This window comes from Xyrauchen texanus, chromosome 24 (genome assembly GCF_025860055.1).
Source record: "Xyrauchen texanus isolate HMW12.3.18 chromosome 24, RBS_HiC_50CHRs, whole genome shotgun sequence".
In the NCBI taxonomy this organism is placed as follows: Eukaryota; Metazoa; Chordata; class Actinopteri; order Cypriniformes; family Catostomidae; genus Xyrauchen; species Xyrauchen texanus.
The window spans coordinates 2,806,870-2,818,900 of NC_068299.1; the positions used below are offsets into that span (position 1 = coordinate 2,806,870).

Here is a 12,031-nt window from a genome sequence, read left to right on the forward strand (position 1 = left end):
TTTGTTTTGTCAGCAAAAACTAGGCAAAGTGATATTACTGGGAAGAGGAAATTTCAACTTACTTTAGGTGGGTTTCCATCCAAGTATTTTTATGCACATTTTGAAATTGCGTATAAGAAATCCTGAATGGAAACGCTTGATATAAGAAAAAACTTTCTAAATATACTTACAATTTAAAGCGCTTATGAGGAGGTGGATTTTCAAGAGTGTCGCATTAGTTAAAAAACTGATTGTTCGCAAACCGATGATGCGACCCTTTTGACCATTCGTGCACGTGTTATGAGTGTGCGATAGCTTGATCTGACTAGCCCACCAAACCCTCCGACCATGGCACACGATTCTTTGAACATAGCGGTTGGTAATCGGAAGTGTTTAACCCACAGCTGGTTGATAAAGTGGGTCCTCACAATTCCCCAGAACGGTTTTGAGAGCGAGCGCTCCCAGGTATGCGGAGACTGGCGGTGTTTGGGCATCGCAGCTATGTCAGCCCACGTTATATCAGATATTACACTTATTCTGCGGTGTCTCGTGGATGCATTTCATAATATTAGATACTTGCCCCAATCATGCAAATAAAACAGTCCCCAAAGCAGGGAGAGGACATTCAGCTGCTCCATCATGACGAGGCGGCTCACTAATGATAATGCGCATTACGTAGTGGATGGAAACGACATCAAATGATGCTACTCGCTAAAGTCACAAGCTAAGAGTTCACAAGTCGGATGTCTGACTTCAAGCTGCGTTCCAGTCATATAAGTCGAAAGTGGACAATTCACATTTTATTAAGTCTAATTTTTAGAAATGTGCTTAAAAAATACGAAACATTTTGGATGGAAACCAAGCAAGTGACAGTGTGAAGAAAGCCAGTTATGACAGATATCCTGATAAAGGTGAGATTATCGGGATCGGTATTGGCCGATCAATTGATCGGTATTGGTTGTAAAAATCTTGATCAGAGCATCCCTACTAGCAACATGCTAGAAATACCTTGTTACATGCTTAAACATGCTAGCAACAAATAGTTACATGCTAGCAATGTTTAGCTACATGCTAAAGCATGCTAGCAATGGCAAGAAACATGCTAGACATGCGTTATCTGACTTGTCCAATCGTAGGGCCTGTATGAGTATAAAACTTCAAGCTTTTTACGCATTGGGCATTCGGACATCAAGTTTGCATGTTTACAACTGTAATCGTGAAATTATGTGTTTTTTGACCATGTACTGAAAGCATTTATTGACCATACTGAAGACAACCACACTGCTGCATATTCTACAAACATCTCCAAGGGGCAGACTTCTATCTTTTTGAAAGATATTGTGCAGATTTCTTCCTAGCGAGTGGATATATAGGGTAAGAAACCTAGTCGAGGTCATAAAACAGACAGGAAAGACCAAGCAGAGATAGTGTACAGAGCCCAAGGTGCTTTAACCTGCAAGATATCACGCTGTCAGGTCAGCTGGTTGGGACGGTATAAAGCACACAGTATTTCTCCTCACGTCTTACCTCCCCGAAAGAGCACAATGACCCGTCTGATTTTACTAGGCACAGCGATATGACAGAGAGCACTAAAAATAGGGCATTGTGCATCTACTGTGGCCTTTTCTGCAAGATAACATATAGCAGGGAGGACAGAGGGAACTCAAAATGCAATTAAGATGGTCTGCAGGAGCGGAGGGGACCTAAAACACTGACACGGTCCCAACAACTTCCTGTCTTTAATCCACAACAAAGCAAAAGCAAAGCCAGCGAGAACTCCTACATCTGATAAAGAAAACAGAATATGTCTGGCTCTGAGATTCATGTTGTCATTTGTGTGTATGTGTGTTCAGTACCGTTTCTGTCTGATAAGCAGCACGTGTGCTCAGGCCTTTTTCAGTTCACACAGTGAGGTTATCAACACGGACCCTTTGAGAGAGTGTAAGTGTGTAGGGAACGTATGGCCATGGGTGAGAATGACTAATGGCAAGGTATTATTTGACACCAGAAACTGCAAGTGTCATTTTTTAATAAACTTTAAAAGAAGTATATAATAAGTCTAAAACATGGTATTACCTTGATGCATGTAGAATCATGGTACACTTGCAAAACACATGGTATTACCATGGTAAATGCATTATTATGGTAAATGGACCAAATGTTTTTATTACCATGGTACTCGTCTAAAAAACAACAACATTGTTTAACCATGGTACATGGCCAAAAATAGGGTATTACCATGGTTAATGTTAAAAAAGCATGGTACTGCCATGATAAAGGTCTAAAAATGTATTTTACCATGGCACATGGCCAAAAACATGGTATTTTTATGGTAAAGGTCAAAAAAAATATTTTACCATTGTACATGGCCAAAAACATGGTATTATCATGGTAAATTAACATAAAATGGTATTACTATGGTAAATGGACAAACATTGTATTTCCATGGTAAATGTCTAAAAAATATATTTTACCATGGTAAATGGTCTGCACTTATATAGCGCCTTTTTAACCTTAACGGTATTCAAAGCGCTTTACACTGTGACTCATTCACCCACACACACACACACATTCATACACCAATGATGGCAGAGCTGCCATGTAAGGCGCTAGCCTGCCATTGGGAGCAACTTGGGGTTCAGTGTCTTGCCCAAGGACACTTCGGCACGTGAAGTCATGTGGACCGGGATTTGAACCACCAATCCTACGATTAGTGGCCGACCTGGCACATGGCCAAAAAATTGTATTACCATGGCAAATGCATTATTATGGTAAATTAACAAAATGTTTTAACCCTTGTGCATCCTTGTGGACATTTTTGGCTTTTTCAGTTTTGTTTTTTTGATAACTTTGTCTGTGTTAATGCTAACTGCATAAAATTTTCCACAGGTGTGAATTTTTATTGGAATTTTAATATTCCACTATATATGGAATATATAAATATTTTTTGCATAGTTACACAAAATACTCCCTCTTAGCGTCGTTTTGGACAAAAATGGCACATTGAAACCCATTAAAACTGCGATTTTTAATCCCAGTGCCATTTAACTATAAAATTATGCAATCTTGTGTAACATGCTTTCATTATGTTGGCAAGGCTTCAAAATTTACATTTTAAATATTTTTTACCAGATCGTGCCATTTTTTCAGGTTTGGCATATCATCGCTTTTGTTGTTGTTTTCTGCTGTTTTTGGCTTATGCATATTATAGAGCCAATTAGATACATTATGAATATATAATTGTGTGAGTGTGTTGTATGGATTTCAGAGTGTGGTTTGTATGTGTCTGAGGCTCTAATAATAAAAATAAGAAAAATTCTGTTTAGCATTCATTAAATTGAAAATAATTATAATTATTATATTTTTTATAAAAAACAACAGTGGCATTATGTAAACAAACCGGCGTTTAAAGTGTTAAAATTCTGAAAATAAATGAATGTTTGGTAATTATGATTAGAACTGATGCTGGTTAAAATATAAGTCAGTGAAAGTAGAAAAAAATATAATTCTATAATATTTTTATGACACTTTTTGACATGGCCATTTTTGTCCATTATGGACCTGAGTGGTAGCTTTTTTTAAATCAGATACTGCATAAAAAATATGAAAGCATCAAAATGAATGTTGTTGTTAATCATTGACATATCCGAGGCTCTAATAATCAAAGAAAAAAAATTCTGCTTAGCATCTATTAAATTGAAAATAATTACTATTTTTCATTTTTTCCTAAAAAACAACAGTGGCATTATGTAAACAAACCAGCGTTTAAAGGGTTAAAATTCTAAAAATGAATGAATGTTTGGTCATTATGATTAGAGCTGATGCTGGTTAAAAAAATTATGTCAGTGAAAGTGGAAAAAAATATAAATCTATAATATTTTTATGACAGTTTTTGGACATGGCCATTTTTGTCCATAATGAACCTATGTGTAACTTTTTTTAATTGATGCACAAGGGTTAACATGGAAAACAACATTGTTTTAACATGGAACATGGCCAAAAACATGGTATTTTTATGGTAAAGGTCAAAAAAATTATTTTACCATTGTACATGGCCAAAAACATGGTATTATGATGGTAAATTAACATAAATTGTTATTACCATGATAAATGCATTATCATGGTAAATGGACAAACATTGTATTTCCATGGTAAAGGTCTAAAAAATATATTTCACCATGGCACACGGCCCAAAACTTGGTATTATCATGGTAAAGGTCTAAAACATTATTTTACCATGGTAAATGCATTATCATGGTAAATTGATAAAAGTTTGTATTACCATGGTACAAGGCCAAACAAACATGGCATTACTATGGTAATTGGCCAAAAAAAAAATTTATTATCATGGTACAGAAAAAACAAAGTACATGGTACATGCCCAAAACCACATGGTATTACTAAGCTACCTTTTGGTATTTACTTTTAAGTATAATTACAGAATACATTAAGTGATATATTTAAAAACCTTACACTTCTGTTCAAAATGAAGCACTTGGAAAAGCACGCAATACCCATGCAGAATGTATGACTTGAGTGAACGTTAATCGCAGTACATAGCAAAACGTGCATAATACAGAACAATTATTCATGTATATATATATATATATATATATATATATATATATATATATATATATATACATACCTTCCTGTGGCCGCACTCTCCAGGTGGGCTATCAGGCAGCATCATCTTTATGTATTCTTCTTTAGACATGTTGGGCTGAAGTCCTCCATCTTTTAGTTTGTCCCTCCCTCTCTCCTGTAGCCGACAGGATGCCTCTGCTGCGTACAGCTCCCTGTTAGAGACAAACAAAGCCAAACGCGCATTATAAACACAGACCACGCATCAAAACATGCAGGTACCAGCAGCTAGAGCTCGGAGGTAAACTGGTAATAATCCTGAGGTTGAGGAGTGAGGTAAGACTCATGCTGGTGCTGTGGGTCGAAGGCCTGTCTCTCTCCCTCAGAATGTGTGTTGGAGACAGACAGTGAAAATTAGACAATGCCTGGCGTTGATATGGTTAAACTAAGGGTTACAGTGGCAGTAGGCATTGAAGGAGGGCTGCAGAGATATCACGTCACAACCTAAACTTCTCCAGTATTGACACCTCATCTAAAGCATCTAGACCCATGAAGTCAACCGAAGACGTGTAGATGCTGCAGATAATGCAGAGTAAAGTACCTCTCAAAGGTTAATCACAGTTAACTCAAGCTGAGGCTAATGATTCACAGTGACACCTCATACAAGGTGAGTTTTCCCAACAGTGTGTTTAACACATCTTCTTTTGGGCAGGGAGGAGGAAGGGGAGACAGATTGATAATGTGAGGGGTCCGGGCGACATGACCTTGATGATGCTCACGCTGCGCTGCGATGATGCTCAAGTGTTCAGCTCCTGCAGTGTGTGTGTCATTGGCAGGTGTGAGATGGATGTCAGACCGCATACACACACAAATCCACACATTTACACCCTGAACTCAAAGCACAAAAGAAATCATATTTTTAAAACCATTAAAAGATTAAAGGTTTCATTTATTCACACTCACAGCATTCGAAACCAGTGACTTACTTTCTTATGAGGGGCACAAATGGAGATGTTTTAATAAATATCGCTTTAATCTTCTCACAATTACAATGGCGGTGTCTAGTGATATTTCAAGTCCTATAATGATCATGTAAATTAGGTAAACCTGGTATATTTTGCATGATAGGCACAAGGGTACCAGAAAGAGTCCTGATGTAGTTATCTGCACAATACTGTTTACTTCAGGCAAATTGCACCAACAAGAACAACGTCAGCAATGCATTACAAATATTTCAAAAAGTGAATCCTAAATCTGAGTGGGACAACTTTACAGTTCAAATAACACACGCTAGTCAGGGATGGATTACCGACCGGGACAATGGGGCCAGTGCCCAGGTGCCCTTGACTACCTTCGCAAGTCATAATCCACCACATATGGAGTGGTGGTGGTGTGTAGTGGTCTAAGCACATAACTGGTAATAACTGGTAATCAGAAGGTTGCTGGTTCGATCCCCACAGCCACCACCATTGTGTCCTTGACCAAGGCACTTAACTCCAGGTTGTTCCGGGGGGATTGTCCCTGTAATAAGTGCACTGTAAGTCACTTTGGATAAAAGCGTCTGCCAAATGCATAAATGTAAATGTAAATGTAATCCGTCCCTGACTCTGGTACCGGCGAATTAATATGAGCTTCACATTTCGGCGTTTGATCCTCTGGAATGCTTTGGACCCCATAGACTTCGAGTAGTGACCCTAAGTGCATTAATGCAAATGTGAAATTTGCAAATTGAATTCAAATTGAAATGATTTTTTTGCATTAATCAACAGCAGGGACTAAAAACGGTTTAAGGAACGAAAACCTACAACGGAATTTTTTGTTGTTGCAAAAACAGGAACAAAGTGATTTTCATGCCCGATTAATCCAGATACAATGAAAACATTATTAGAGGTAAAAGTACATTTCAGAGTTGTTTCTTCACTGAATTATTGCTATATATGATGCATTAATGCAGATTTGATGCTGTCGGGTTTTGACTGAGAAGCAGATCTGTAAATAAAATGATACTGTTAATTAACTGTATGCTTATGATTTCTATGCCGATAAATCCACCTCACAAGAAAAAAAGTTATTGCTTGTTTTTCGCTTACTTTGGTGAGGCTAGTGGCTTATTTTGGGCTTATTTTTCCAGACCAGGTTGCTTGTTCCTCTTGTAAAATCTGGCAACACTGCGATTGGTATTTCACCCTCCCCTTAGCGCACAGTACTGTCACTTTAAAAAGAATGTAACCAGTAAACTATTTAAAAGGAGCTAGCGGAAATTCTAAATTGGAACACAAATTTAGTTTCATGACAACAGCACCAATTCTCCTACTTACACCTGGACACAGTTTGTCTTGGTTGTTGGCTGATGGGATGTTCAAGCTTCTTGAAGAATTCACCACAGTTCTTCAATCTATTTCGGCTGTCTCAATCGCTTCTGTCTTTTTATATAATCTCAGACAGACACGATGTTCAGTGGGGGTCTCTGTGGGGACTATGACATCTGTTGCAGGGCTTCCTGTTCTACTGTTCTAGTCTTTTCTATTTGCAGAATGAATGTTTGGGAGTCTAAAATGTATTTTACCTATTGACACACTGCAGCTGAAGATATAAATAACCATCTTAAGACAAATGTTTTTGTTAAACATCTTATATGCCTAAATCTGCGTTCACAATGCCAGCTATTTTGTCGCTGCATGTCGCCAGTGGCTGGTGGTTAGGTTGCTAGTGGTGTGTATGGGGAGTCTAAACAGCACTGTTTCTTTACAATTAATATTATTATAAAAATATTAGGATCACGTGAGCTGTACCATCTTCTCTCGTATTGGCTCCCAAAAGTCGCTCTTCGTTTGGATAAAGTTAAACATTTCTCAACTTTGTTGCGTCGCAGGACACGGCCACATCCGGTCGCCAACTGTTGCCGTCGCTCGTGTTGCCGGAAGTCGCCAGCGCTCATTGAACATGACTAAGATGAGGTCATTTTGTCGCTAGCAGTGTGAACGCACCTTAGGACTTATATTGCATATAGACATTATAACCCTCCGGGAACACAATGACAACCATGTTTTATGTAGCAAAGTTTATTTGTTCTACAATGTCTTTGTACACACTACAAAGGTTACTAAAATACAAGCAACTGTAGAGTTTAAAATTATTTGCAAGTGTGTAAATAGTGAAGGTGAGTTCATTAATTTCACATTTAAACATAACAGTGAAATGTGTGTTATGTCCTTTGCGCATCGAGTCATGTCTAAAAATAGGAACCAAGAAATGCTGCGGAAATCTCCAAAAATCAAGTGCATGTACGAAGAGGCCGTATTATACCCACTCAAAGCCAACAGGCACTGGCCAATGTCATCACAGCTGTCTGGCACTACCGCACCAGTTTCAACACACTAACTGACCCATTGACATTAGCTGGTGTATTTGTGCTTGAGCAACTCTTGGTGTCAGTACCGCAGGCGATGTATGCATCTGACAAAAATCATAGAGGTGAGGTTAGGGGGAAGAGGGCCAGTGTAGCACAACAAAGATGACTTTAAAGTAATAGTTCACCCAAAAATGTAAATTCTGTCATTATTTACGTACCCTCATGTCGATGCAAATGTATAAGCTGTTATTTTGTCTGTGGAACACAAAAGGAGACTCTTGCCATACAACAACAGTTCATTGTGAACACATCTGACAAGCATTCAAAACGAACACGAAAACTGGCACATGCGTCATAACCAAACATGACTCTGACAGCAAGAAATGAGGTAAAGATTATCTTATGGTCTGTCTCTCACACATATCTATCATATGGTTTTAGAAGACTTGGAATAGTTGTATGGTCTACGTTTATGGTGGGATTTCTTTAGTCCTTTTTGGAGCTTGACAACCAGTGGTCACAAACGGTTGTAGTACGGCAAATTCAGTTTTGGAAATTATAGGAGACTCTTCATTTTTGAGTAAACTATCTCTTTAATTTGGGTCATTTGAACTTAGTGACAAGGACGGAGAGGTCAGGGGTCAAAGTTCACACTGTGAACACAAACATAGCACAGTGGGGATACATGTATATACCTGGACTGCTCTGCTAGAGCTTTTAGTAGAAAAGACAACAAGCTCTCAGCTCCACTGAGCGAAAGAAGCCGTGAAAGAAACAGAGAGAAGAGCAAAGTTAGCAACTGGTTTCACACGGTTAGCTGTTGATAGAGTAGTGACACGATAACATGCTGCAAATGGGGTAAAAAAAAAAAGCTCCATTAGTTGGAGCAATAACTGTGAGCGATATTGGATGGTTTGCCTAGAGGTGGCGTTACATAACATTGAATAAAGGCTGAGGTAGAATAAACAACAAGACGATAACTGCATTATAAGGCTTCCTTCATAACAGAGATTTGCCACATCATTCATCACAAGACTGTTTAAGTGGAAATTTTCACAGAACAAAGAAGGTTACTGGAAAACTGGACCTGGGAGTTTTTAATTCAGATCACACACCCACACACGTTTTCCTAGACATCTAAATGTATGGAGTGGTGGTGGCGTAGTGGGCTAAAGCACATAACTGGTAATCAGAAGGTTGCTGGTTCAATCCCCACAGCCACCACCATTGTGTCCTTGAACAAGGCACTTAACTCCAGGTTGCTCCGGGTGGATTGTCCCTGTAATAAGTGCACTGTAAGTCGCTTTGGATAAAAAGCATCTGCCAAATGCATAAATCTAAAAGACCAATCTAACCACTAAAGGCTAGGGTATACTATGTTTTTCGGTGTGACGTTATGTCACACGCACAGTCGAGCTCTCTAGACTTTCATATTATACTCTTGGTGGCGAGCCCATATGGACGTATTTGGCGCATGCACACTACGACGCTTTGTGATACTCTTCTAGGCATACGCATATGCAGACAACGTGCACAGACTGTACTGATGACGAAATTGGTGTCACGTGGCATGCAGAATACCTCAGTATAATTTTGACTTTACCCCAGAAAGAACAATGTTTTTTAGTTCATTCATAAAGCATTTTTACCTTTGAGTCTGTCCTCGAAAGTCCGCAAAGTAATGTTTTGTTGGATTCAGCTCAATTACCCCAACACATAAAGAACAGGGTGATAACGGTTGAATTCTAGTGGGTACAAAAACCTAGAATATCAAAGAAATGGGAGGAGAGTTCTTGAACTAAGGAAAAGTGGACAATCCGCCTCCAGGTTTTATTTAAGTACAGTGGCTATATCACCAATCTCCCCACAGAACAGTACAGTCCACAGGGACTGGACATCACAGTACAGATCAATAATGTGAAGAGACATATGCCAAGTATATTACGTCTCCAAGATTACAGAGCCGATTTAGAACGGAACTGCCCATTTCGATCAAGGCCAATTTTAGCTCGCTAAACCTACTGCTGGTTCAAGACAGGCTTTGGTGATACTCTGATCGATAGTGGAAGAATTAACTTGGGTTTGACATATTGAAGGTTTTTCGTCCTTGAACCCTGGAAAAGCATGATGATGGTGCCATCGGAGAGATTAATTGTATAAAAAGAAGTGAGAGACCTTAGCCTGTGGTTAAATCCAGCCTCGGAATAGATTGGTCTCTCCTGGCCTTTTAAACCAGACACTTAATGAGTCATACTAGCACAAGCAAAGAGGGCAATTTTAAATGTAATCAAATTTAAGGCCCTACCTAATTGTTTGCTTCAGGAATTAAACAACATCTTTTTAAATGTAGTTTAATTTTGGGAAAGTTTATAGGCTCTAGAGATTTTAAGATCTGCAAGTATGCAGTAATTGCGAACATTATATTAAATTATACAACAAACAACCTTTTGAATGAAGCAACTTTGCTTAATGTTTATTTAAGGGACTTAGACAATTAACTTCCACATAAGCAACTACACCAACTAAAGCATCCTCTTCCATGCATCTACGCTACCAGATCACTCACTCGTGAACAAATTTGGGGGCCAGTTCAGGACAGATATGTTGTCAGCTTAAACAATTAACATTCAAATAAGCCTCTCTCTTCAATCATACCATGAAAAGCATCTTATTCCATGCATTCGCCCTGCCAGATCCCTCACTCACCCACACTCAGACAGAATTGGGGGCTCGTCCGGGATAGGTTTGTCATCAGCCCTCTTGCACCTCTTGTTGTGTGTGTTCGCCTCTGGCTCCTGGCTACTGTGGGACCCTGCCCTGGCCCTGGAAGTCTCTGGAGAGGAGGTGAGCTTGGATCTGTGGGGTAAGGGGCTGCCAGAGTGATGGGAGCCACTGGCCAGCACACATGGGATAAAGGAAGATGAGACCCAACAATCAAAACAATGTGATAGGACTGCTACAGAGAGACACTTTGATTTTTAGCACTTCATAAAAGGGAACTTTTTATGAATGGTGGCCAACTGGCATTTATGAAGTAATTATGTTGGCTTGCCAAAACCCTACCCAAGACCTAAATTTCTGACTCAAACTCCTTGGAGCTTTCAAGCTAAATCCAAACCTGACACAGACCTTCAGACTGATCTAATGTAGTGTGCTATACATTTGTCTGTCTGCCCATCCATCCATCCACCCATCCAAAGCATTCAAACTACTTCTGACAATGAACTTATCTTCTCTGGATGTATTCATATGACATTCATACATTAAAAACAACACATATCAGAACAGACAACTTGCCCCTGAGCAGGACATTGTCCTTTCTACAACAACAGGACGTCTGTCATTCTCCCTGGTCCAAATCAAAAGGAACTTTTTCCTGCTTTTATGTAACATTTTAAGCTTCAAGCTTCAACTGTAAATAATGTACACATTTCTGAATATTTACACAATAAACAATGCAAGCCTGTCACTCGTTAGCAGAAAATAGAGCGGTCTACCATTTATGCATGCATTTGCATGTCAGTTCCAAAGCAGGTACAGATTATGTTCTGGCAGTAGACAGTGTGCAGGTAATGCTCTAAGGTAATTTGACATGGTTGAACATTGGTTTGCTTGATTTTCCTTAACTCTTTCCCCGCCAAACACAGAATTTTCCGGGTTTTATGAAAAAACGCTTCCCCGCCAAACACGGAATTTTCCGGGTATCCGTGTTTTAGGTGGTATACGGTAAGGAAGACCCGCGTGCATGTTTTGAAAGAGTACGCAACTCTTTGATCAAAGAAACAGACTGCGATCGTCTCAAACGTGAAGTGGTACACCATACTAATACTAAAGCACTTGTTTGATAAAAATGCCTTTTTCTCAGCTTTTTGTCCGAAATGTTGTTTTTGACAAAACCGACCTCTGTTCAAGTGGCAATAAAAAAAGAACAAATGAAGATAAAATAAAATCGTTTTTTTTTGCCTAAAAGCAGAGGCTCAGATCTTTATTTTGATATATAGCATCTTCATATATTCATGGAAGAAAATATTCTGCGGGCCATTAAAGTTTAGCAAAAATCGTCAAAAACCCTGGCGGTGGCTGGCAACTTTTTTTAAAAACGCTGGCGGGGAAAGA

General features: G+C 39.0%; 1 protein-coding gene across 4 annotated transcripts in view; it reads right to left on the reverse strand.

Moving 5' to 3' along the window:
- Window positions 1-12,031, reverse strand: part of LOC127617569 (signal-induced proliferation-associated 1-like protein 2) — a 164,285-nt gene that overhangs the window by 24,409 nt on the left and 127,845 nt on the right. For 3 of the 4 annotated variants that reach the window (XM_052089542.1, XM_052089543.1, XM_052089541.1), the window contains exons 15-16: window positions 10,622-10,807; window positions 4,628-4,778 (exon numbers count right to left, since the gene is read on the reverse strand). In XM_052089542.1, coding sequence (XP_051945502.1) covers window positions 4,628-4,778; window positions 10,622-10,807 — 337 coding nt within the window. The remainder of the gene's footprint in view (window positions 1-4,627; window positions 4,779-10,621; window positions 10,808-12,031) is intronic. The other variant, XM_052089544.1, reaches the window with a different exon arrangement.